The following is a 27,975-nucleotide window of genomic DNA, read 5'->3' as shown; positions in this document are numbered from 1 at the left end:
AGCACTGTTGATTCGCACAATTCAACTGTTCTGTTCTATAAAATTCTGTTTTCTGTTCAGTGATTGAGCTTCAGGAACAACTGACCAATCACTGAGCACCATGGTTTCCAACAACCAATCAGTGATCAGCATTGTTCAGCGCATTGTGTGGCTGCATTTTCAACTCTCTTACAGCAATAAAAGCAAGTTATTCCATCCATAACTCTTCTTTTGTTTTCATGTTTACTTACCAACTCCAGCACTCTGTCCGTGTTCTTCATTTAAAAAAGTATCATTTTTGTTATGACATGTAAACACACACGCGCACACACACACACACATACGCATGTTGACATCAGTTGTGGTGTTGCGACCAAAATCAACCTTTTACTATAATGTTAGTTAATATTCTACTCTATAAAACTCTGCTCTGTTCTGAGTGCCTTCCAAAAAAACTTCCTTCTTTATGCTACACACGTCGATATGCAAATAAGCATGATGATACAATGAATATGCAAATTATGCATGACTATGACGTAATGTGGAAACTTGGCAACTCTGGGGACGCATGCATTAACTACATTCCCCTGAAAGGAGGGAAAAGCTGTTCACAATTGCCTTCATGGAAGAAAAGTATTATTTTTGTTATTATTATTATTATTATTATTATTATTATTATTATTATTATTATTGCAATAATTCACATTTCCAGCCTTCTATCTGTCTAATCTGAACGCAGATAATGGGTGTATTATTCTTGTATACATGTGTCACTTCTTGGCTCGCGTGCCATTATGCACAGCGCACGTGCGACACACACACACACACACACTCACACATACACACCCACACATACGCACGCACGCACGCACGCACGGCAGACGCACGCGCGCGCGCTATTTACTTCGCTCAGATCTGCACCACACAGGAGGCTCGGAGGAGCGCGCGGGACTGAGCTCGCGTTATTATTGTGCCAAACGCACGCCGGCGCGCGCACTTCCAAGCGCACTCGGTCTTCACAGAGAAGATTCCTGGGTAAACCGGAATAACCGTGCACGAGACAGAGCAGTGATGGTCGCGCGCCGGCGATGCCGCGGAGGAGAACTTATGCGAAAAGTGAGCACCGACTGAGGAGTGCACATGGAAGTCGCCATGTTGTCGTGCAACACCACCGCGATCAAAGACTGGAGCTTCTTCCTGTCTCATATTCTGCCGCTGGTCAACCGGTCTGCCGGGCTCGTGCACCGCGGCGTGGAGGAGGCGGAGGCGGTTACGGTCGCCGTGGTGACCGTAGCGCTCGAGCCCGCCAGCCGCGCGCCCCCGGACTCCAACCACACGGAGCACGTGTACCAGTACTCGTACTCGGAGGGTGATGTGCTCGTGCACGGCGGTCGCGAGCCGCCCGACCGGGAGCCCATTCCGCTGCCCAAAGCCGTGCTGTACCTGCTGATGGCGGCGCTCGTGGTGGTGCTGGTGGCCTACGCCATAGTGGGACATCTGGTCAAAGATCTGCTACAAGAGTTTGTGGGTGAGTCTCTCTATCTCTCTCTCTCTCTCTCTCTCTCTCTCTCTCTCTCTCTCTCTCCCCCTCTCACTCACTCACTGTATACGACCGTCTGTCTTTCTCATCATCTCTCTGTCTACACATGACTGTCTGTCTCTGTGTCCATCTGTATCTGTCTCTCTCTACATATATGACTGTCTGTCTCATCATCTCTCTCTCCATCTCTCTCTCTCTAACGCAGGCAGGGGGTGCAGGGTGTTTGCTGTGTGGAAGTGGTCGTTGTCTGTGACTTGGGGGTGGGTGGGAGGAGATGAAGATCCAGGGGTGGGAGGAGATGAAGATCCAGGGGTGGGTTGAGATGAAGATCCAGGGGTGGGTTGAGATGAAGATCCAGGGGTGGGCTGTGAGGTTCTGGGCATGGGCTGCGTGAGGTCAGCGTGGGTAGTTTTTAAGAGGGCAGGAGAGGGTTGCGGTTTTGTTTATAGGGTCTCTATAACCACGTCTCTGTTGAGCAGCTCCTGTCTGAGGTTTGAGATCTCCTTTGTCAGCTCTGCTTTAAGGCTTGTCTATGCTCTACACTCTTCCAGTGCCGGTTTGAGTGTTTCTGTGTCCTCCTGTAAGTCTCTCTTCAGTTCCTGCACAGTCTCTTTAAGTGGGCTTTTGATTTGCTCGATCTGATCTCGGTCAGGTTCAGTGTCTGTGTTAGTGGTGTTGTGGATAAGGATCTGCTCCTTCATCTCTATCAGCTCCACTTCTAACAGTTCCGGGCCGTCTCTGAGCGGGGTTACAGTGGTGTGGAGGTGTAGGCTTGGTGGAGGGGATGTACCGGGCTGTTCACACGTCTCTGTGGAGGTGGTCAAGAGAGAGGGGAAAACATCTACAAACATCTGCAGCGCACACTCACTGCCTTGTATCATCACTGTACCCTCGTGGTACATGTTAATTGTTCGGATGCTGTGTTCTGCATTTATTTCACCGTCTTCATAATAAACCCGGACTTGCCGTCTCTTACAGATGCCGGGATTCACATGTTTGAAGTGAGTACCGCTGGCTGCGTGCCAGGTTTCAGCAGGTCTGCTGTGGTGTTTTTTAACATGAATTCGACTGCGGTCTTTTTGTATTTTTAGTTTGAACTGCTGTGTGGATCTCCTGTGGGAACTCAAAGGTCTGGGGCTTCACTCCTGCTGCTTCATTGGCCATTTCAGACTCTGTGTGTGTGTGTGTGTGTGTGTGTTTTGTGTGCTGCAGACAGTTTGACTCACTTGTTCCACAGTTAGCAAACAATTAGAAAACTTAGCAAGAGCAGCACATAGCAAGCTAAAGATAAGTGCTTTAACTTCAGTTTGTTTTTGTTTGTTTTCTCTTTAAGCAGTGTCTGTGTTAGAGCGCAAGACTCCCCTGTCTTACCCTGCATGTGCAGTGGCAGGGGAGATTTCTGCTGGTCTTCTAGGAATTATTCCTGTTTATTTGGTCCTTTGCTTCTTCTTTTCCTCTTTCCTTCTTAATCTGGTTAAAATCCTTTCTTGGTGTTCTCCACTTTTCCTTGTGTTTGTATTTTTTTCTTGTCTTCTGTTGCTCCTGATTTTCTTCTTCTTCTTTTCCTCCGGTTTAGCTTGGAAGTTGGCCTGTTGTAGTTAGCTGTGCTTCAATATTTCAGTATTTTTATTTTTTTTGCTATTTTCTGCCTGATTTGAATTATTTTCTGAATTAGTAACTTATCCTTCAAGTTACTTTTTTAGATTATAATAGATATTGACTGTTTTACTGAAGTTTCTCATTCTAGTGACAAAAAGCCTGGAAAAATTCCAGAATCCTCTCACTGAGAGCTCACTTTCTCTCTCTATACGACTGCCTGTCTCATCTGTCTGTCTCTCTATACGACTGCCTGTCTCATCTGTCTGTCTCTCTATACGACTGCCTGTCTCTCTATACGACTGTCTGTCTCATCTGTCTGTCTCTCTATACGACTGTCTGTCTCATCTGTCTGTCTCTCTATACGACTGTCTCATCTGCCTGTCTCTCTATACGACTGTCTGTCTCATCTGCCTGTCTCTCTATACGACTGTCTGTCTCATCTGTCTGTCTCTCTATACGACTGTCTGTCTCATCTGTCTGTCTCTCTATACGACTGTCTGTCTCATCTGTCTGTCTCTCTATACGACTGCCTGTCTCATCTGTCTGTCTCTCTATACGACTGTCTCATCTGCCTGTCTCTTTATACGACTGTCTGTCTCATCTGTCTGTCTCTCTATACGACTGTCTGTCTCATCTGTCTGTCTCTCTATACGACTGTCTGTCTCATCTGTCTGTCTCTCTATACGACTGTCTGTCTCATCTGTCTGTCTCTCTATACGACTGTCTGTCTCTCTATACGACTGTCTGTCTCTCTATACGACTGTCTGTCTCATCTGTCTGTCTCTCTATACGACTGTCTGTCTCATCTGTCTGTCTCTATACGACTGTCTGTCTCATCTGCCTGTCTCTTTATACGACTGTCTGTCTCATCTGTCTGTCTCTCTATACGACTGTCTGTCTCATCTGTCTGTCTCTCTATACGACTGCCTGTCTCATCTGTCTGTCTCTCTATACGACTGTCTCATCTGCCTGTCTCTTTATACGACTGTCTGTCTCATCTGTCTGTCTCTCTATACGACTGTCTGTCTCATCTGTCTGTCTCTCTATACGACTGTCTGTCTCATCTGTCTGTCTCTCTATACGACTGTCTGTCTCTCTATACGACTGTCTGTCTCTCTATACGACTGTCTGTCTCATCTGTCTGTCTCTATACGACTGTCTGTCTCATCTGTCTGTCTCTCTATACGACTGTCTGTCTCATCTGTCTGTCTCTATACGACTGTCTGTCTCATCTGTCTGTCTTTCTATACGACTGTCTGTCTCATCTGCCTGTCTCTCTACACGACTGTCTGTCTCATCTGTCTGTCTCTCTATACGACTGTCTGTCTCATCTGTCTGTCTCTATACGACTGTCTGTCTCATCTGTCTGTCTCTCTATACGACTGTCTGTCTCATCTGTCTGTCTCTCTATACGACTGTCTGTCTCATCTGTCTGTCTCTCTATACGACTGTCTGTCTCTCTATACGACTGTCTGTCTCTCTATACGACTGTCTGTCTCATCGTCTGTCTATCTCTCTATACGACTGTCTGTCTAATCTGTCTGTCTCTCTATACGACTGTCTGTCTCATCTGTCTGTCTCTATACGACTGTCTGTCTCATCTGTCTGTCTCTCTATACGACTGTCTGTCTCATCTGTCTGTCTCTCTATACGACTGCCTGTCTCTCTATACGACTGTCTGTCTCATCTGTCTGTCTCTATACGACTGTCTGTCTCATCTGTCTGTCTCTATACGACTGTCTGTCTCATCTGTCTGTCTCTCTATACGACTGTCTGTCTCTCTATACGACTGTCTGTCTCTCTATACGACTGTCTGTCTCATCATCTGTGTCTCTCTCTATACAACTTTCTGTCTGTCTCATCGTCTCTCTCTCAATACGACTGTCTGTCTGTCTCATCATCTGTCTCTCTCTATATAAGTCTGTCTGTCTGTCTCATCATCTGTCTCTCTCTGTATACGTCTATCTGTCTGTTTCATCATCTGTCTCTCTCTATATATGACTGTTTGTCTCACCATCTCTCCATCTGTCTCTCTCTTTCTCTCGCTCCTTCTGTCTCTACATCTGTGTGTGTCTCTCTCTATATATATATGTCTGTCTGTCTGTCTGTCTGTCTCTGTCTTTCCCTGCATCTTTCTCTCTCTCTTTCTCTCATTATTATTATTATTATTATTATTATTAGTAGTAGTAGTAGTAGTAGTAGTAGTAGTAGTTTTTGTACCAATAATTACATTTCTCCTCAGTAGATGCTTAAAGTTGTTGATATTTGTTTTGATTTTATAACACCACTGATCCCAGCATCCCACAGCTTCTAGATACGCTTCCGATGAGTGTTATCATAAATTGTGGAAGTGACGTGATGCCAATATATCATACTTGAAATATACTTCTCTTTTTTGGATTTACTACACACACACACACACACACACACACACACACACACACACACACACACACACACACACAGAGTCCAGCTTTAGTGCTGCGGGAGTTTATAGCAACCTGTAGCCCTTTGTCTTATGGATTGTAAAAAAAGAGAAGAAAAGTGAGACAACTAGAGGCCCGGACCTCCTGTGTGTTGTGAAGATGATGAATTTCCCTTGTGTAGTTCTGTGTGTGTGTGTGTGTGTGTGTGTGTGTGTGTGTGTGTGTGTGTGTGTGTGTGTCTGTGTGTGTGTGTGAGACTGCAGGAGTGTGTATCATCTCTGTATTATCAGCACACCTGTGACACACTCACTGGCATCATGACATTCAAACTTGTCATGTGGCCGAGAAACCGCAAAGAATCATAAACTCCTCTGTCCTGAAGATGTGGGAAAACTTAAAGTTACAGCTTTAACCTCTGACTGTTACACGGCACTGACACTGGAGACTCCTTCCATACATTTTCGATACAGTCGTGCTCTTAATTTTACATATGCCAAATTCTTAACATCCTGCAGATTCTGACATTTTCTTTTCTAAGCAAACCGTAAACACCTCCTTTATGTGGCGTGTCCGCTGTACGAGTCTCTGTGAACAAGCCGTTACTATAGCAACGATAACATATCAGAACGAGCGCGTTAACTGTAAATAAACCCACTGTTATAGACGACCAATCAACACCTTCTGACCAATCCCAATCCAGAACCCAGCGCTGCAGTGCTATCGGTTGAGTTATGATCATTTACAGTATTCGATCGGTTAATAAACAGAGAAATGTGAATATTTACTCTGACGCTCTTTGGATGTCCAAGTGATAAAAACTCGATTATGAAGAAGGCGCTACAGTTCGGATGAACTCCATCCTGCCCGGAGCTCCAGAGGGATTGGCGTTTGGCTATGTTCCCAGAAAGCAGAGCGGTTAGATTCTGAGGGTCACTACAAACGACAAGCTTCAACGATGACAAATGTTCCATCACTTCATCACGTTCAGACTCGATCAGAACTCTGCAGGAGTGTTGGCTCAAAGAAATACCAAATCTACTGCGCTGTTTATCGCAGAATCCGGCGAACGACGACGTTACTGCGTGAATTTCTGTTAAAAATGAAGGTGTGAACAGATGAAACAGGGCTACTGCTGAGGCTAATAACGTAATCCATGCTACACGTAGTAAATGTGCTTAATATTTCTGTGTGCTGAAATGACCCAGCCTGACGGTTTCTCAGGTGCTGCTCGAGTCATAAATGGGTTCAGGGACATCATTAACCTTTTTTTTTTTTTTTTTTTTTTAGATAAATGTACAAAATTATTAAACTTTTACAAACATAACTGCCAGTCAAAAGTTTTTAAATGCATAGAGGGTTTTATTTTCAACATTTTAAAACCGTTTATAACATGTTTATATTTAAGAACTTATTCATCGTGCGCTCTCAGATTGTAACAGCATGAGTGCAAAACTAATATTAGGGGGCCAAGCACCCAAAGAGTGTTCCTCCTCCTCCTCCTCCTCCTTCGTCTTCATCTTCTTTTTCTTCGTCGTCTCCTCGTCATTTTCATCTTGTTCATCATCTTCTCCGTCTTATTCGTCTTTTCTTTGTCGTCTTGTTCTTCAACGACTTGTTCTTCTTTTTTGTCTTCTTCATCATCTTCTTCTTCATCGTCTTCTTCTTCGTCGTCTTTTTCGTCTTCTTTTTCTTGGTCTTTTTCATCGTCATATTCTTCTCCTTCTTCTTCTTCTTCTTTGTGTTCCACAAGAGAGTCTATGCCCACTCACAGAATGCTTTGTATGCTTTTTATGTAATTTGGCACCGTGATAGAAGGCAGTCTCAGCTCCCCATCTGTACACAGCAGTTTTCACCACCAGGGTGAATTTGGACATACATTTGCAACACAACGACTTACAACCTTTCCACAGATTGCGATGTTCATTTGCGCCGTTTTTAATTTTTTCATAAACTTTTTTTTTTGTTTCTTCCTCTCCTACAAATTCTGTCCAGTTCTATCCACAGCTTCATGAACAAAACTGGAACCAAATACAAAACTCTTTTCTTGGTTTTCTGATGTACAGAGGCTTGATGTATTGCAATCAGATTTAATATATCATATCTCCTTGGGAATATGTGGTGATGGCCACAATGGCTTCTGGTCTTCCTCTGTTGCTATGTGCTTGGGCCTTTAATTGCTTGTATTATTATTATTATTATTATTATTATTATTATTATTGTTGTTGTTGTTATTTTTTCTCAGAAATGACTCTGGCAGTCCTGGGATTTGCATTTAGAACTTTCCGGTGATTAGCACATAACCCAAACCACATATCTATCGCTGCCCTCATGTGGTGTTTTGCATTGACCAAGAATGCAAAAATCTTCCATGTGACAGTGAAGAAGTTCACCAGTGGAAAAGCTGACAAGAGACTCCACAGAATTTTCACTTGGTCACTGCAGGTGTTCGTTATTTAACTAACAAACAATAGTGTGTAATAAATGAAGACCCATAATGTATTAATGCTGAAGTTCATAGTTTGTTAGTTTAAGGAAGTTTACCCCATGGTGCCGTTCAGTCCTGGATCCTGATTGGTCAGAAGGTTGTTGATTGATTTTCTAGAGCAGCAGCTCTGACAGTAGCGCAGCTGCAAATCACAGGTTTATTTAGGATTAATGCGTCATCCTTTCTACAGTAACAGCTTAAACGTGTCTAATTGTTGATATGGTGACATTTCTCGGATTTGATCCACAACGTTTAAATATAAATGGATATTTAATTTTTTTTTTATAGTTGTCATTGTCAATGACGAACTGACTGAAATCATTTTCATAAATACCGTATCACCGCGTTTTATCCCTCTTATACTACAGCATATTACAAAGCGCTGACACTGGAGACTCCTTCCATATATGTTACATAAACATCTCCGTAGAGAAAACGTTCACTGTATACACACCTGTACGTTTTCTTTGTTAGAATATGATCCACGACGTCATTTTGACGTAGCGTACCTCGTAACGCTGACTGTTTTCTTCATCAGAGTGGGTGTTCGGATCCCGTTCGGCGAACCGCAGGAGCAAAAGCGACGTGAACTGCATCACGGCCGGCGGCAGCGAGATGAACGAACTCCCACATCTTCTGCAACCAAACTATGTTACACATAATAACTCTGGCTGCTCGAGCGGCGTGAAGCCCGAGGAGCTGGTGGTGAACATCGACGAACCTTTACACCTCCCTCTCTCACCGCCGCCGCCGTCGCCACCGCACACAGGGACCTAGCGCCGTCGGCGGAGTGGCTGCCATTTTGATTTTCTCCCTCGTGATCGAGATGGAGGAAGGAGTGGGTGAGGCAAGGAAGGAAGTAGAGTGTGACATTACAGGAATCAGTACTACACACTGCACCTGTGGGACTATTATTGGAACAATAAATGGAACAATAAATCCTGATGAAGGCTGTTGTGATAGCTAATGGATTTTAAAGTCAGATTTAAAAACATTTTCCCATTGCGTCTCTGTATTTTTATAACAAGTTTGTTCGTTTTAAGCGCTCTCTCTCTCTCACACACACACACACACACTCCCTGATTTTATTTTTCTGTGATCCTTTCTTTTACGATGGTTTTGTCTTTCCACACTGTTTTCCAACTTACACTGCACTCCAGAACTCTTAAGTGAGCACGCTCATACAATTTGAGTGTGTGTGTGTATGTATGTGTATGTGTATGTATATGTGTGTGTGTGTGTGTATATATATATATATATATATATATATATATATATATATATATATATAATCAATCTTTGAAATATACAAATCTAAAATCTATACAAATTAAATGCACAATGACACACTGTAATGCATATTGTTTTTGGACCACTGACCACATGACTCGTTGGTGGTTCTCATAACACATCACAAATCATGCTTCTCATATTTTTATTATATATATATATATATATATATATATATATATATATATATATATATATATATATATATATATATGCTATGATACAGGAGCGAGTGTGGAATTCTGGAGCTCTTGTCTTCATATTCAAATCCAATCTAAGAAAAATGATCCAGTTAATAAAGCACAGAAAGGACAGTACTGATAACCAAACGTGATCAGCGAAATATACACAGCAAAAAACCTTAGATATATAAATATGAGACGTTTTCACTTCTATTAGTGGTGATCATGCTGAAGGATTTTGGTTTATTTACTCTCTTTAATAAGGGCTATGTTTCTCAGCTGTGTGTGTGTGATGACTGTAGTAATAAAAGTTCTAGGTCTGAGACTTTAAAGTTGTGTGAATAAATGTGAAATCGAGTCACGAACGAGCGTATCGTTTGTAATGAATTAATCTGTTAAACTGGCACCTCAGGACACGAGTGAAACTCTGACTGAAATAAATAGAATAACTCTGTGTCCTAATCAAGCCCTTCTCTTCAGTCGTGTATTTTTCTCCCACTTTACATTTTGGTGAACTTTCTCCACTTCTTCCCTAATTAATTAAAAGAGAATTAAAATCAAGCATTTTTCTACGCACGGGAAATGAGCGTCTGGAGTCTCGGTGGGAATTTAATTACAAAAACCTACAAAATTTCCTCTTTTATGTCTAGTGTACTCGATTAGCCGAGACGTCTGAGCATGTTTCTGTTTCACTTATTCACCCTGAGTTTAACATATAGTTTGAAGAAGAAGAAAAAAGAAAAGTAAAATTAGGAAGTAGAACGTTAACTAGTCTACTGATTAACTAGTTAAAAAGTTTGGTGTATTATTATTATTATTATTATTATTATTATTATTATTATTATTATTATTATTAAGGCTGTAGAGTTTTAATTTACTTTCATTTAAGATTTAAGACTTTCATGAACAATGTACTTATATTCACCCACAAACAAACAATAACTGTTTTTATTCTATAAAATATTTCATAAACAGAAAATAAAATTACATATAAAATGATAATTTATAAACAGCACTACTGTATGTGGAGGTTGAGTGGAAGAATTTTAAAAAATGTCGAATTTTGGTGATGTGTGGAATAAACTACAGAGCACGTTTATATGCAGGGTTTCCATGGTGGTGATTTTTACTCCACGTTATACTAGTTTTGTCCCCCAAGGTCTTGTTTTCAAGCAAATAATCAGAATTAAATCTAAAACGAAGTCAGTGACAAAAAAGGGAAAGCATAAGAGCAGAAAGTGTATCTACAGTGTACAGATTGAGAGAAGGAAAATAGGATTATGGATTGGATAATAGCTACATCAGGCAACAATACAAAGGCGTTTTTGTGGATCAGAAATGAGTGCACACCACGGTGACCTTGTTTTCACCAAGTTCTGAGTAAAATGAATAAACGTGTTTCCCTTTTTTTCTTCCATTTTGTCCTGTTATTGAGATATAGTTGGGGTGGGGTGTTTGTTTAAACCTGGCAACCCTGTCGATGAAGCTGTAATCCAGGAATCATGCCACTGATCCATCATTCTTACCTTCTCCTGTAATACACAGCAAATTTCAATCATCTTCCAATGCTTCTCTTTTCCTTCTCCATCTGTTCAAAGATAAACATCAGCTGATTCGTCAAAACATCTGTAATTTCCCTCAGCTCTCAGTTTGGGATTGATTTTTCACTAAAGCTTTTGAAAGGTGTGTTAACCTTTAACCCTGTTTTAAAGGATATAAGATTAGGTGTTGTAAATAAGGTCGTTATGGGACACACTTCCACTCAGATGCTTCATGAGGAAACAAGGACACCGTGTCATTGATGCCGAGCACGACTGGTTACGATGATGATGATGATGATGATGATGATGATGATGACCTACGGCATGAGGAACTAATGTAAATTCACAGCTTTATCTCTGACTGTTACAAAGCTGACACTGGAGACTCCTTCCGTACATGTTTACATAGACGACTCCTTACGGAAAAACGATTAAAAACTTTATCACCGATCGGCATGTACAAGATAGCTGTAGCTACAATAATTAGTAAAGAAATCATGATGCGCACGTGTGTGTGTGTGTGTGTGTGTGTGTGTGTGTGTGTGTGAATGTATGTGTGTGTGTGAGGGAGAGAGAGAGAGAGAGAGAGAGAGAGAAACTCTCATTAACACACACTTGTCTCTGCAGAGAAGGATTCATCCTGTGGTGTGACATTGAGAATACTCAATTATATCCGTTTACCTAACAGAATTGAAGAAATGTTTTTAACACACACACACACACACACACACACACACACACACACACACACACACATACACACACACACACTAATATCCCCACTGTCTTTTCATGGTTTCAGTTCAATCCGATTTAAAGCATCTCACAGTAATCCTGCATTAACATCTCAGACCTCTCACTCGTCCCGTCCGGCCTGCTTTAAAGTGTTTAATCAATCAGTTCATCACCTTCCTGCTTCCTCAATGAATGTTGCCATAGAAACAATCCTCACAGGAAGTGAACTGGCTGTCCTTTCAAAAAAGAAATTATTGTAAAACAACCAAAAAAAATCTAGGACATGTTTTCCTTCTGTGTGTGTGTGTGTGTGTGTGTGTGTGTGTGTGTGTGTGTGTGTGTGTGTGTGTGTGTGTCTGGACCAGTGAAAAATGTGTCACAAGAGATTGTCTCAGTCCACAGGATTGCTTTTACTAGGTCGAGAGTATACCATAACACACACACACACACACACACACACACACACACACACACACACACACACACACACACACACACACACACACACACACAGAAAGTAGGCCAGAGAGTTTGGGGTATTGGAACATGTTCATACCAATTTTTATTTGATTAGAGAGAAGGTCCAGAGCAATCAAGGTAAAGTCCTGGAAGGGTTTTACTTTGGGACACACACACACACACACACACACACACACACACACACACACACACACACACACACAATAACCTGTTATGTTTTACCTGGAAATTTGTGTGAAAAATAAAGCCACTACTCTTATTCCATCCTATTACATTTATTGGTCGTTTGTTTGGGAAGATGATCCTTCCGCTAGCTCTAGACCTGCTTTTGTCATAATCTGTCTTGTGGAAATGGTCACATGTGTGTGATGTATGATTCAAAAGTACTCAGGATTCAGAACGTTACCGTGGGTGTCACTCAGGATTCTAGAGAAACTTTAAAATGGCCGCCGGTCCCGGTTTACACCGACATGGGCTGATTGCAGCGCGGCAAACACTGGTGATGTACATTTAACTCAAAAGAGCAGCACAAAGTGTTAAAGCTCAGTAGTTGATTTTTCAGTACAGGATTTGCAGTGGCTGAGATGGAAGCCAACACTGCCCCCTGCAGACCAAACTCTGCAAGTACGACGACCCTGAACAGGAAAACAGAAGGTCGTGCTCTCGCTGACTGTACAGCAAACACTTCAGGTCTAACCTCAAATACCTAGCATCGTTACATTAAATGGTGCAGAATGGCCATTAAACGAGTCAGTTCCTGTTCAGTACATAGCAGCTATAAAACAGTCTTGCATCATCAGCTCTCTCATTATTCTCTTGAAGTTAATAAAACGAAAAAAAACCTCACATCGTGAGATTCGTTTAGGTTAAACCTTTATATATACACACACATACACACACACACACACACACACGTGTACAAACATCGAACGACTACGAACAACTCTGTTTCGTTAACATTAAAGATTAAACGCATGTCCGTTCTAGAAATTTTCCTTACAACCGATTAAAAGACACCTGTTCCTCGAGTCCCTTAACGACTTCTACTTCTACTTCAGACAATACAATATACACGATACAACCTTATCCACCTTTAAATAAAGTGAAAGATTCACACTAATGATTCGAGGATTCGGGTGAAACACAAAAACAGATAAAAACATCACAATTAATCTCGAATACAAAAAGCATTTATTTATGCAAATACAGCTTTGTGTAATTAAATACAGGTACATTTAAACAAAAGGCTCACAGAAGATATATATATATATACATACTTTATTTCATTAAGGAAACAATATTTTATGCGATTTTCCCCCTCGTGAGATCAAGCATCAAGCCGTGTTTCTGCATTCATAAAGAAAAGTCAGAAACATTACATTTCCCACATGTAATGCACATGTAATTTTTATTTTTGTCAACTTACTGTATTTTTTTCTGCAGATTGGGGATTTTAGGGCTACATGCAGTCTACTATGAGCTTTACTAATATATATTATTATTAGCAGCAGCAGCAGCCTGAGTACTTCATGTACAGTACGCGCATGCGCTGTGGCTCTGATTAAAACTCAATACAAGCAGTATTGGGAATTTGGTCGAATGACCAGTCATGCTGTTAACAGTTCTCAGCTTCATTTAAAACCATACTAGAAATATGAATAAAATTTCTTCCCTTCACATGTAGAGAGCAAACACCGACGATTTCGTAAATCCACCATTTTATTTTATTAACAGCAAGAAATCTTTCAAAAACCCTGAAGCGTATAAAGTAGACTGCACGGCCGTGGGAAGCACGCTTAATTCATGATGTAACATTTATTTATCGTTTTGTACATCGCTGAATACATTCACAATGGTGAGCTGCGAGTGCTGGGACATGTTCAGTCTGACCTACTGGAACACCGCGAGTGTGAAACACTGGGAACACTCCTTCGTGGACTTCTCGTGCTTTACGCTTATATTATACTTGTAATTAGATTCAACTGTAACGAGGAATTCTTTTTGATGTGACGTCATCACGGCCGTGTTTAACACACCAGACTCTCATGCAGGTCACTGAGCCTGAAACAGGAAACAGGAAACACTTTAGTTACAGTCTGAAGATGTTTGTTTTATGGAAACACGTGTTAGCATGGAAACGACTGACAATTTAAATAATAAATAGGTCATGTACGTCCTTCAAGGACTCGTTGGATTATTCTGTTTATTAAAAAGACAAGAAATTGTTATACCATTTTAAATCATTTTTATTTATTTATTTTTTTTAAAAAGCAGGGCTTCTATTTTCTTTTTTTAAGTGGCACACGGACAGACCCAAACAATTAAATAATAAAGTACACAAGCAAGATTTTTAAACTAAAAGTATTTACATAGTATATTGTATTATAAATAAATATGATATTGTTATATATTTATAATAGTGCATGCTAGTAATAAGTTACATGGTATACATAAGTGTAAATAAAAAGAGCATAATATAATTACAGTATAATTCTAAATAAGCACAGTACATACAGAAAGTAAAGCAAGAGCACCTTAAAAGGAACCATAGAATGAAAAAAAAGAGCCTTCTTTAATTCACTTCTGAAATCTGCCTTCATAAATGTGTCATGTTTGATCACAATTCAAGAACCAGAACATCATTGTTTATAATGTGGTTCTTTATTTAGGATCTCTCGAACCCAGGGGCATCCGGACACAACGCTCGGGGAACACCGACACGTGAGCTTCATTTCTAACTCCGATTTAGATGTACAGGTAAACGTTCTCCGTTCCTCTCCTGCTCGGGTTTAGAAGCTCACCTGCGAGTGCAGCAGAAGAGGCAGGGAGAGGATCGCTCCTCCACACGGTAACAGCCCGAGTTCGGGTGATCTTTACACTCGGATATAAAGGCCTGGAGCTCAGACAAGGGCTTTCCGTCCAACTGCTGCTGCTGGAAATGGGGGGATAAAAAAATTTAATAAACCATCACGAGAGTCAACTTCAGGAAGGTTTTGTAAACAATGAGCTAAACATCGAGCGCAACATCCATTATAAACCATACATCAAGACTGGTTAGTTTAAATAAATAAATGAATCTTGGGGTTTTATTTGTCTTCCTTCCCCACCTCTCTGTGCTCTTCCCCGCTGCACTGCGTTACCTTGATGGTCTCGTAGGTGTCGGTGATCAGGGTGATGAAGAGGCTGAGCACCATGTAGATGAACAGCGAGACGAAGGTGTACAGGTAACCACGACTGAACAGCCACACCAGGTAGCTCTTCTGCTGCATGTTCTTAAAGGTGGTGAACATGTCGTCTCCGTTGATCAGGGAGAACAGACACTCAGACACCGTGTTCAGGGTACGGAACTGCAGACACAAACGTTTTGGATCATTATGGAAAAAATAAGGAGATGCATTAATGAATATTAATGAACACAAAAAAAAGCCACAAGAATTCTGATCTGAGCGCTCATATTCACATATCCGATCTAGAACTACATACAAAAGTGTCTCAGGTCTGATTTGAAAAGGCAGAAATTTAATCTCCACACAGTCAAGAAGCCAGAATACCCTTTTGTTATGTCACGTCAACCTGCTAATAAATCTGCCCAAGAGGCTCGGTGACGTTCTGTTAGGAGGTCGACCAATTGATTATTCCCCGAATAATCGGCACCGATAACTGACTGCTGGAACTATCAGTTATCGACAAAAATCCACGCCGATGCCGTTTCTCAGTTGCATCTGTTGCAGGAGCAGCTGAGAAGGTGTCGTTATACAGTTCGAGTACGAGAGCAGCCTCTAGAGGCAAAATAAAAACGGACAAATCACTGACTAATTGTGTCGTGTTATTTGAAGTGTTTCTTGATTCATTTTGGATTTTGATTAGTCTCTATTTTCACTCGTTATTTGGAGCATTACTTTTTTCATTCCGTTTCGACGTACATCTGATTTACTTTAACACTTATTTATAGTGACTATACATCAATATTGATATTTATTTAATGAAAAAAAGTACAGTACATTTTCACGGTACAGTCGGTGCTGTTTATTTCTGTAATAAAGTTCGGTAATATTTTACTTTGAGCTTTATGTTTTCACTCGGTATCAGTTTAAAAGACTAAATCGGTTGATGAATCAGTTATCAGCAGGGAGGTACCGCTCCACTATCGCACGAGCTCCACGTTCTACCATCTTAAATAGTACTCGCCTTCTCGTGGTAGGGTCCGAGGACGATCCAGCCGCAGAAGCAGTAGCCGAGGTAGATCATGGCTGCACAGCAGCAGAAACGGATCACGTTGGGGAACGCCGCTCTCAGGGTGATGATCAGGATCTGCCGAGAGGAAAAACAACCGTGCAGTTTCCACAAAAAACAACAACATTGCAGCAGTTTACCATCATCTAGGACTTTACATTTTATCTTGGCTCTGGAACTTCAGAGGGGCTTACATTGTATTTCTTGAAGTAGCCCATATAGCGCAGCACGCCGATCCATACCAGCATGGTGCCGGTGCCCAGGAGGATGCTGCAGATGTCATAACTCGTCAAAGCCTAACAAAGCATGGTTTTGTTATAGAGATATTTTAGCATAAATTATTTGACGCAACACAATTCCATCTGCAGATGTGTGCGTGTGAGACTCGTGTTGTACCTTGACTTGGATGGCGATTTTGAGCACCGAGCCAGTGATGGTGAGAACGTCGCTAATGATGATGAGGATGTACCAGCCGTTAATAAACTCCATCCGGTCAGACCAACACACTCGCTTCCCATAATGCTTCAGGAAGAAGGTGGTGTACGCCTATAAGCAGACACACACACACACACACACACACACACACGAAGAACTGTTAACCAGTCTCTAATATATTGAACTATAAAAAGCAGTAAAATGTTCGTCTGTGTTAAATATTTAACCGGTGTAGTGTGTATACAGAGCTCGTCTCATGGTCTTTTACTGCAGAGTCACGTAACTGAAGGCACTACAGATTTAACTCATGTCAATGCTTTACTATTTTATTTTTTTTTAGATTTTTTTCCTACAGAATCTATATTTAGAACACGTCATCTCCTACACACTTGTAATAAAAGGAAATAAATGATCAGGAACTGTGTTCAGCATGACAAAGCTGACAAACGTCTTCAATCACATCATGTCACGGGTCATGTAGCTATAAAAAACCTCTCTCATGTGCCATGAGTCACATTACGTGTCATTCTCACCAGGCAAATTCTTCTATAACCACACTTATAAAATCACATATATTTAAAATTGATTTGTTTCCACAATAATTTTATTCATTATTCAGAATCAAACGCCTCAGTGTAGAGATCACAGTCTGCATGCTGAAGGACAACAGCATATGGTATTTACTCTAATAAATAATAAACATTAACATTAAGTTAGACTTAGACATTTCCATTAGAAAATTATTCCATTCAAAAATATTTAGATTCCAATATCAAGGACACAAAATACAATTCTAATACAAAAAGAATATAAGCAAACAACTTAAATAAAAAACAGTTGATCCTTTTTCATTATTTTATTTAAAATAAATAAAAATAAATTAAAAAATGAAATAAAAAAATACATTCAAATAAATTAATTTAAAATGTATTTATATATAAATAAATTAATTTAAATATATAATATATATATAATATATATAATTAAATATATAATATATAAAATTAAATATTTTATATATATATATAATATTTTATATATATATATATATATAATATTTTATATATATATATATATATATATAATATTTTATATATATATATATATATATATATATATACACACACAAAAACATAAGTGTCTTCCCTTAATATGAACAACAAATGAAAAAAGTTGAATAGTTGCCATTTATTTACAAAATCTCAAAAGTGTACTCAAAAGGTAAATAATTCAGGAGGAAGTGGTTTAGCAATAAATAAACAAACAAAACAAAAAAATCAATCAATCAATCTAACTTACAAAATGTTCCCCTTTATCCCAGACATTAAATTAGTAAAAATATCTTTTAAAATTGTAAATAAATTACTAAATATTCCTGTAGTTTAAGGAAGACATAATCTATATGTAAATCACACAAAAACTCTGCTCTCTAGGCTCCACCCCTTACAATTCGAGACCTGGATGATGTTTACCAAAAAAAAAAACGATCTTCTATGAAATTCGCTGATCGGGACATTAAGACGTTCAGCGTGACGATGTCTAAAGCAAGAAGCTCAGAGTCGGAGACACTCACAAACTGCAGCAGGACTCCGGTGCTCACGGAGCGCGTGCACAGGACCAGAGACGCCAGACACGTGAGAATGATCACCACATCGAACAGCACTGTGTAGTAGATGTTCTTAGGAGCTGGTGGAAGAATGAACAGAGAGGAATAAGAGTAGTAAAGATCCTCTTGAGTCCGGTCGAACAGACGGATTAGTGCATTACGAGTTATGCACAAAGGTCATGATTTTCCTACGTCATGTCCCAGAGTGCTTTATTCCTCTTACACCATAGCAACTTACCAACCTCAACACTTTATTTATCAAACAGCGATCATGCTTTTTACACCGAGAAACCACAAAGAAGCGTAAACTCCTTGGTTACAGCTTTACCTCTGACTGTTACAAAGCACCGACACTGGAGACTCCTTCCATCAACATTTTTTTCATCTGTGGAGTGTGCACTGCACAAGACCCTGTGAATGAGCCGTTAGTGTAGAAACCAGCACCTTACAGGTGAATTTATTTATTTATTACTAGTAAAAGATAATGTGGACACACACTAATTATATATACATGCCATGGCCTCAGCGCAAGACTACGATGTGGCTGAGAAAGCTCCGCCCCCAGGCCAGTCTGAGATGGGAGATAATTCTCATTCTGTGCTTTCGGAAACAAATTGAGAGAGTTTGCGCAATGGCGCTCAAGGGGTGTCGGATCTAAACCTGAGCAGAGTCACAGCTGCTGTTGTTAAAAGAAATGGAGGCGAAGGTTAATTTTTAGAGACGTGGAACACACGAGTGTGCGTAGGCACTGTTTAGGAAAAAGTTGTGACTTGTGAAGAGTGGATTCATGGGATACGACACTCACAGGCTCCCGTGACTTTCCAGTCTCGGCACTCGTTGATGTCCACGTCATTGTCCAGGTCCACTCTGATCCGGCCGCTGTGGGCGCGGTTGTTAAAGGTGATCTGAGATAAACAGGAGAAGCATGACGACATGATGGAAAAAGAAGATTTTTTTTTTTTTTTTTTTAAAGAAGAAAGAAGCTTTAAAGCATTTCTGTTCTGACTTTAATCTCAGAAGGAAAATTAGGAAGTCGAATGAGGAAGTGTTTGGTGTATTTACAGTGACGGAACGTTCACGTTCATTGTCTTTCCTACAAGCAGAGAGAGAAAAGAGAGGAAGTATAGAGAGATATGGAGGAGTGGTAGGTAGTTTGTTAGTCAGTCTGTGGGTTTAATAGAAATAAAGCAGCTGAGAGAAGGTGTGGAGGTGAACGTACTACGATGCTGAAGTCGTAGCAGTCAGGAAGCTCGTGGTGCTGCACCGTCTGCAGATTAATGGCCTTCAGAGTGAAGTACACATTCACCTCCAGCAACCTGACCCACATGGAGGAGGAAGAAAAAAAAAGAAAGAAGAAAAAAAAAGAGGGGGGGGGGGCAATAAACACGGGATGAAAACAACGTAAATAACAGCACAACATGGTGACGTCTGCGGAGCCTGGAAACTGACACCATTTATTATCGATTTATTTACAACTCACAGTGAACAAAATTTGTTTAGTTTTTTTTAAATACATTTTTCCAAACTTTTAAATCATAATTATGGACATTATTGTTTAGACGATATGAACCATAATGAGAAAGGAGCATCAAAAGTTATGTTCTACTGAAACGCGAGCTAATGATCGACAGCGAGCTAAGGTTAGCGTAGCCTAACCATATAAAATGGCCCTCTATTTAACTATTTAGCTACCAACCGTAGAAAACCTGTTATTTTTAGTAGAACAAACATTTTTATTTCTTCAAAGCGTCTGCTTTTCCCTTTGAATCCCGGATGCTTCACTTTTTGGCCGAATTGACATAAAATCCATGTTTTTAATTTTTGAACGGCGTGCTAAACCTAGAAAGTCCAAACCCAAACAAAACACACCGTCAAAAATGGGACTTGTATTTAAACGTGCTGTGTTTACAATTCAAATCTATACAATTTAAATCCTTTTGTCAGCTGCTACGCTTCATAGCCGTCCAGGATTATTTTTATTTATTTATTTATTTATTTATTTATTTATTTATTTATAACCCACTTACCGTTTGAACTGCAGTGTGAAGTTGGACAGGTGCACGTCTTCTGCGGCGGGTAACGGCTGGGCTGGATAAATCTTGAGGCACTCTGAGAACGACACCATCAAAATTCTCAATTCGTTAAAAATAAACACCACAACCTCCTGTTCTGCATGAGTCACATTTCACATGAAACAGCGTTCATGATTCATGTAAGGAACAACACACTCCGTGTCATGCTATTAGAAAGTAATCAGTGACAGGGTGGCGAGAAGACACGGAGTTACCGTCACCTCCCTGAAGTTGATTATTCTCCTACAGCAGCACGTCCCCGAGTGTTTTATTCCTCTTACGCCACAGCACCTCACCAACCGGACCAATGAGTACAAGTTATATATTTATTTTTTTAAAAAAAAAAAACCCCACGTAGTACCTTTTATCCGTTTATAGTTACGTTTTAATGCTGTGGAACGTTTGAAAAGACCGGGGGGGAGGTACAGCTTTCCCTCGTCTCAAATGTTTCAGGTCGAATCACGACGCTTTGTCAGTAACTCTTAAAGATTACGTTGATTTCACTCTCTTTTACTCTTCACCTGCAGCTATAAACCTAATACTCCTGTTAAATTTTTGGTGTTAGTTAACAATTATAGTGATGTATGCTTCAGGTTTAAAAAAAATGATTTTAAAAGCACGTTACTGTGCCATCTTTATCTACTGAATATTATAAGCTTACTGTAGCTCCCGGTTCAGAGGAGCTTCCAGAGGAGCATGATACGACACACACTGCTTTAGTGTTACCTTCCTCCACCTTGGCGTCGATCTCGAAGGTCTCGTTGCCGGGGGAGATGCTGCCATTGTGGTAGATCTTCTGGCAGATGAGTAGAGGAGTGTAGAGATGACCGTCCTTCTCGTACGCGTGGTTCCCCACCGTTATGTTCTGCAAACGCAGGAACTACCACAAGAACACGACGCGCATCAGAGACTCGTCTAGACCGTGACCGAACACCGCGTAGGATGAAAGGACAAGCGCCAGTCTGTCCAGTGTTTAGAATTAAACCGCAGATTAAATCACAATCATATCACGATACGCAGCTCGATATAAAAGGTTTGCTCACAAACTCACGCAATACAGCGGTCTCGTTTAATACACGTCTATACGGTTAAATAAACAAACATTTTTTATGCTTAAAAATATCCAGGGATGTGTATAAAAGCTTCAACGTCATGTGACGTACGCACCCAGAGCACCAACCTGCTTTCTTTGTGGATTTTAAAACCTGCTGAACTGTTTTGTTGGCTCTCGTGCAACGTTTTAGGCAAAGTGACAACTAATAAATCAAACCGATACCATCTCGGCGCTCCGCCTCACCCCAGTCTGCTCAGGGTGTGAAACAGAGCAGATACCTGGCCGAGGTCACGCACCACATACGCTGTCGGCTGCAGCCAACCCTCAGGAACATGCAGTTCCCTTTAAAAACACTTCTGTCCTACATTTCCTCAAAAACCCTGCAGTACCGAACACTTCTCACACACACACACACACACACACACACACACACACACACACACACACACTACTGAGCGGGAAGAACGATGCGATTTCACACCAGATTAAAGTGCGTGTGTGTACCTGCTGTACGATGCAGGACAGTTGTGTGTGTGTGTGTGTGTGTGTGTACCTGCTGTACGATGTAGGACAGGTGTGTGTGTGTGTGTGTGTACCTGCTGTACGATGCAGGACAGTTGTGTGTGTGTGTGTGTGTGTGTGTGTGTGTGTACCTGCTGTACGATGCAGGACAGTTGTGTGTGTGTGTGTGTGTGTGTGTGTGTGTGTGTGTACCTGCTGTACGATGCAGGACAGTTGTGTGTGTGTGTGTGTGTGTGTGTACCTGCTGTACGATGCAGGACAGTTGTGTGTGTGTGTGTGTGTGTGTGTACCTGCTGTACGATGTAGGACAGGTGTGTGTGTGTGTGTGTGTGTGTGTACCTGCTGTACGATGCAGGACAGTTGTGTGTGTGTGTGTGTGTGTGTGTACCTGCTGTACGATGCAGGACAGTTGTGTGTGTGTGTGTGTACCTGCTGTACGATGCAGGACAGTTGTGTGTGTGTGTGTGTACCTGCTGTACGATGCAGGACAGTTGTGTGTGTGTGTGTGTACCTGCTGTACGATGCAGGACAGTTGTGTGTGTGTGTGTACCTGCTGTACGATGCAGGACAGTTGTGTGTGTGTGTGTGTGTGTGTGTGTGTGTGTGTGTGTGTGTGTGTGTGTGTGTGTGTGTGTGTGTGTACCTGCTGTACGATGTAGGACAGGTGTGTGTGTGTGTGTGTGTGTACCTGCTGTACGATGTAGGACAGGTGTGTGTGTGTGTGTGTGTGTACCTGCTGTACGATGTAGGACAGGTGTGTGTGTGTGTGTGTGTGTACCTGCTGTACGATGTAGGACAGGTGTGTGTGTGTGTGTGTGTGTACCTGCTGTACGATGTAGGACAGGTGTGTGTGTGTGTGTGTGTGTACCTGCTGTACGATGTAGGACAGGTGTGTGTGTGTGTGTGTGTGTACCTGCTGTACGATGTAGGACAGGTGTGTGTGTGTGTGTGTGTGTACCTGCTGTACGATGTAGGACAGGTGTGTGTGTGTGTGTGTGTGTACCTGCTGTACGATGTAGGACAGGTGTGTGTGTGTGTGTGTGTGTGTACCTGCTGTACGATGTAGGACAGGTGTGTGTGTGTGTGTGTGTGTACCTGCTGTACGATGTAGGACAGGTGTGTGTGTGTGTGTGTGTGTGTACCTGCTGTACGATGTAGGACAGGTGTGTGTGTGTGTGTACCTGCTGTACGATGTAGGACAGGTGTGTGTGTGTGTGTACCTGCTGTACGATGTAGGACAGGTGTGTGTGTGTGTGTACCTGCTGTACGATGTAGGACAGGTGTGTGTGTGTGTGTACCTGCTGTACGATGTAGGACAGGTGTGTGTGTGTGTGTACCTGCTGTACGATGTAGGACAGGTGTGTGTGTGTGTGTGTACCTGCTGTACGATGTAGGACAGGTGTGTGTGTGTGTGTATGTGTGTGTGTGTGTGTGTGTGTGTACCTGCTGTACGATGTAGGACAGGTGTGTGTGTGTGTGTGTACCTGCTGTACGATGTAGGACAGGTGTGTGTGTGTGTGTATGTGTGTGTGTGTGTGTGTGTGTGTGTGTGTGTGTGTGTACCTGCTGTACAATGTAGGACAGGTGTGTGTGTGTGTGTGTGTGTGTGTGTACCTGCTGTACGATGTAGGACAGGTGTGTGTGTGTGTGTGTGTGTGTGTGTGTGTGTGTGTGTACCTGCTGTACGATGTAGGACAGGTGTGTGTGTGTGTGTGTGTGTGTGTGTACCTGCTGTACGATGCAGGACAGGTGTGTGTGTGTGTGTGTGTGTGTGTGTGTGTGTGTGTGTGTGTGTGTGTGAGAGAACCTGCTGTACGATGTAGGACAGGTGTGTGTGTGTGTGTGTGTGTGTGTGTGTGTGTGTGTGTGTGTGTGTGCATACCTGCTGTACGATGTAGGACAGGTGTGTGTGTGTGTGTGTGTGTGTGTGTGCATACCTGCTGTACGATGTAGGACAGGTGTGTGTGTGTGTGTGTGTGTGTGTGTGCACCTGCTGTACGATGTAGGACAGGTGTGTGTGTGTGCGTACCTGCTGTACGATGTAGGACAGGTGTGTGTGTGTGTGTGTGTGTGTGTGTGTGTGTGTGTGTGTGTGTGTGTGTGTGCACCTGCTGTACGATGTAGGACAGGTGTGTGTGTGTGTGTGTGTGTGTGTGTGTGTGTGTGTGTGTGTACCTGCTGTACGATGTAGGACAGGTGTGTGTAGACCTCCTGTTGAGTGTATACGGCGTAGGCTTTAGCGTCATGATCGGCGTAGTCCTTCAGGAACAGGTGCTTGAAGGTCATCAGGTTCTCCTCCTTAAATGTCACCACCATCTGGTTACTCAGGCCAAAAGACACCAGCTGAGGAGACAGCGAATTTCAGCTAGAAAACATCCCGCTAACAGAAATAAGGACTTCCTCGACTGAGCAGGATCAGAATTGCGCTTATATTTTTCTGTTTTGAAACTTGTAAGCCTCATCAGCGAGTCTGTGTGACATCATTGAAGAAACGTGGGTTTGAGGCCGAAATTAACAGGAAAAAATAACAGAGATTTCAGTTAGCTACGTTAGCGTCGTAGCTGTAGCGCAAAGCTAAAGAAAGGAATTCGGTTTGATTTATCAAACTCCAGATTGACCAAACTGTTGCTTATCTAAACTCGAGTCGTCATTTGCATTCAATGACAGTTTTTACAGTTTCCGGGCCATGGATCAAATCTAAAACAATATATATGAGATCTGTTGCATTTAAGGGAAAAAACTAAGCCACCGTTTAATATGAACAGAATGGCTAAAGGTGTAAATGTTAAACATGGACCTGGATGGTGATGATGACCATCTTGATGATCTGCAGCATCAGCTTCCATGGCTTCCTTCCACGAGCTCGGTACTTCTCGCAGGGGTTCATGAAGAAGTATTTGAGTTTCCTCCTGAAGCTCTCCACCTCCTGCTGCTCCTGATGGGCCAGTGACTCCGCCCACAGCGAGCCACCATTACTGTTAAAATCGTTAAAGGCCAAGTAGGAAGCTCCCATGTCGTCCATGTCTGCAGAAACACACACACCAATCACAAACACTGATCACTGCATGTGTCCATGGAGCAATATGTCAAAGATCATATGATACATAAAGTATTAAGATATTTCAATCATGCAGGATAAACATCATGATCCAACACATCAGGATTTTAGTAAATTAGTCAATTCTTCTTTTCCTTTTAAATGAGTGGAGTGGAGAATTCATGAATACATAATGAATTTGAATTGAGTTAGAATGAAAAATAAAATGAAAAATGTTTAGTATAATTTAATAAAATATATTTAAAATGTCATTAAATATTAAACCTCATAGTAAACACAGAGAGCAATATTCTCAGGGTACTAAACTGTACTGTTTTAAACTAGAAAGGTCTACATTTAATCCCATGTAGTGAACTCTTAAAGCTAAATTGTAGCATTAGCTACAGATCAAAAGGCATGAACCAAAAGAGAACCGTGGAAAAGTACCCTTACCCAGGTCAGTACCCCCCCCGGAGGATACTGATGAAGGAGGGTGGCCGAGAAAAGTAAGGAATAAATCCGATCCAATCTGATCTATAGTGACGGTAATAAAATAAACAGTCATGAAGCTGAAGTACACAGTTCGTGCTCGCGTACACAAGTTAAAGATGCCTTGAAAGATTAGTGTTTATCTTCAGTCATATGATCTACACCTTCAAAAGGTTCCGTCACCTGATCTGCAGGTTTCTGTCTCTCTCTCACACACACACACCTGATTACACTTAAGAGCTAATGCACACCTTTACCTGTAGCAATACATTTTTTTCAACAATTTAAAAACCTGTGTACACTTAAAACCATACACATAAAAAAAAATTTTTAGTGCAGTGGTGAAAATTTCTATTATATTCATCGAGTTTATGTTTGACTTGTCATTTGAATTTAAAGGATTTAACCCAAACCTCAAGAACAAGTCAGCTGCTTGGACCTAATGCGTTCTGTCTGTGGAAATTTCCGGAATAAAAAGCTGTACAGAGATAATAAAAAGCCAAAATACGATTGTACGCATTTAAACATACTAATATTCTTGCTGGATGTTCATAAAACCTAGACTGTAAATGTGTCTGAAGTGTCACCGGGTCGCTTTTCTGACACGCTGCAGGCATCGTGATATCTTTTTTACAACGTTTATTAATCTTTAAAAAAAAAAAAAAAAAAAAAAAGTAATTATAAACAATGTAAAAGCTGCTCATGTTTTTGACTAAACCTTTAAGATGAAACAATTTACGGCGTGTAAACAGTGTAGGTACCGTTTTACTGGCATGTTTTTTTTACCACCTGTATCTCAGGATACACGTCGAGCACCTTCAGGATCAGACTCCTTCAACTCAGCTGTAGCAAGGGATGGGTTCAGGAGGTCGTTCTTACCAACAGCCATCACCCTGTACACCAGAGTAAACTAAACCAAGCTAGAACAAGCTCACTGGACACACGGTACGTTTACATCTCTCTCATTTTTACAACTGAGCAGTTGAGGGTTAAGGGCCGTGCTCTAGGGCAGTAGCAGTGCTGGGATTTGAACTCACGACCTTACCAGCAGTAATCCACCATTTTAACCACTGAGCTACTGTACAACTGCGGATGGCAGCCATCCATCCAGCCATCCATCCACCCCCCCAGGTAAAAATGAATCTACTGAACACTAAGGTTTTAAAATCAGAAGTTGATCATGAAGCCTGGAGAAACAGGAGCCAGATCAGGAAGAAGATCAGAGCAGATCTGTACCTGAGCTCTGACCTGAATAGGGTTGAATAATTAATTGCATCTCCAAGTCAGTAACCCTGTCCTGCTCCTCCATCCCTGGAGGACAATCCAAGCTCTCAGGACTTCGTTTCCATAACGATGGAGGAGTGCCTCCATGCGAGCTCAGCATTGAAAAGGAGAGCGGAAGTGGAGATGAGACTCACCTGCAGGTCATTTACACGCTTCTCTCGCGCTCTCTCTTCAGATATAAAACCTTCTCACTCCTTCAAGACGAAATTAAAGAGCGGAAAAGTCTCAGAGTTCTGAAATAAACGTCTTCATCTGTCACTCAGTGCGCATCCAGACTCGGTTCCTCTCCAAAAAGTCGAATAAAAGTCACGACTCAACGGAGTAACTAACCGCTCCGCTTCCCCAGCTGACAGAGATATAAACACTACAGCTGTAATGTAACGCGCGCGACTAAATAAAACCTTCCGGGGGCGGAGTCAATCGCCTGTCAATCAGAGACACAGCCCGCCTCGCTCCTGCAACCTTAGCAACCGAGTTGTTGTCGGAAACGATTGTCTAGGATTTAAACGCACTTTTGAGAGGTAAATATCCCTTTAAACTTCTTACACAATGTACCTAAATGTTTTTTTTACGCTTTTATCTCATGTAAATCATTAAATCTAGGGCTTTATATTTAGATTTTAGTGTCATTTTAGTGCGCAATGGATACTGATGTTTAACGTTAAACAAAACACTTTAACCAATAAATTGTGTTATAAAAACACACACAATCCGTCTCCCGGTTGTTTTTTTATTTTATTATCATTTCATTCTCGACATTTTATCCACATTGCTTTCTGCAGCAACTGTAGAAATATGACTCCAAACCTCATATACGCCTCAGATTCACGTGTGATCCTGTTAGGAACGTGTTTAATCACCGCACGTGGAAAACACGTGAAGGTGAATCTCAGCATGAGCTCCAGTAAACACGCGATCACGTGCGAAAGAGGATCACACAATTGGGAAACGAAAACATGTGGCCTAAATGTGAACAATTAACACGT

General features: G+C 41.4%; 3 protein-coding genes across 11 annotated transcripts in view; 2 read left to right on the top strand and 1 right to left on the bottom strand.

Moving 5' to 3' along the window:
• The first annotated feature begins 905 nt into the window (after positions 1-905).
• LOC108275656 (uncharacterized) lies at positions 906-9,262 on the top strand. Its single transcript, XM_017486558.3, has 2 exons — positions 906-1,507; positions 8,568-9,262. Exons 1-2 carry the CDS (start codon positions 1,120-1,122, stop codon positions 8,804-8,806), a joined length of 627 nt encoding a protein of 208 aa, XP_017342047.1. The 5' UTR covers positions 906-1,119; the 3' UTR covers positions 8,807-9,262.
• Positions 9,263-13,431: 4,169 nt separating this feature from the next.
• Positions 13,432-27,357, bottom strand: mcoln3b (mucolipin TRP cation channel 3b). 5 transcript variants are annotated; one of them, XM_017488130.3, is made up of 15 exons: positions 27,124-27,357; positions 25,670-25,750; positions 24,977-25,203; positions 24,355-24,522; positions 21,330-21,483; positions 20,559-20,640; positions 19,751-19,847; positions 19,337-19,436; positions 18,499-18,611; positions 16,887-17,036; positions 16,685-16,786; positions 16,446-16,568; positions 15,398-15,604; positions 15,059-15,189; positions 13,432-14,318 (listed from the first exon to the last, which is right to left on the bottom strand). In XM_017488130.3, the coding sequence occupies exons 3-15, from the start codon at positions 25,199-25,201 to the stop codon at positions 14,285-14,287; spliced, it is 1,686 nt and encodes a 561-aa protein (XP_017343619.2). In that variant the 5' UTR covers positions 25,202-25,203; positions 25,670-25,750; positions 27,124-27,357; the 3' UTR covers positions 13,432-14,284. The 5 variants fall into 5 exon arrangements, with proteins under 5 accessions (XP_017343619.2, XP_053542413.1, XP_017343618.2 ...); XM_053686438.1 differs by lacking the exon at positions 27,124-27,357 and adding an exon at positions 26,954-27,095; XM_017488129.3 differs by lacking the exon at positions 25,670-25,750.
• A 12-nt stretch (positions 27,358-27,369) lies between these two features.
• dnai3 (dynein axonemal intermediate chain 3) overlaps positions 27,370-27,975 on the top strand; it is a 19,936-nt gene continuing 19,330 nt past the window's right edge. For all 5 annotated transcript variants that reach the window (XM_053686437.1, XM_053686436.1, XM_053686435.1 and 2 more), the window contains exon 1: positions 27,370-27,510. The gene's annotated coding sequence lies outside the window, so the exon portion shown is untranslated. The remainder of the gene's footprint in view (positions 27,511-27,975) is intronic.

This window comes from Ictalurus punctatus, chromosome 15 (genome assembly GCF_001660625.3).
Source record: "Ictalurus punctatus breed USDA103 chromosome 15, Coco_2.0, whole genome shotgun sequence".
NCBI lineage: Eukaryota > Metazoa > Chordata > Actinopteri > Siluriformes > Ictaluridae > Ictalurus > Ictalurus punctatus.
This window is presented reverse-complemented; position numbering and strand designations above follow the sequence as displayed.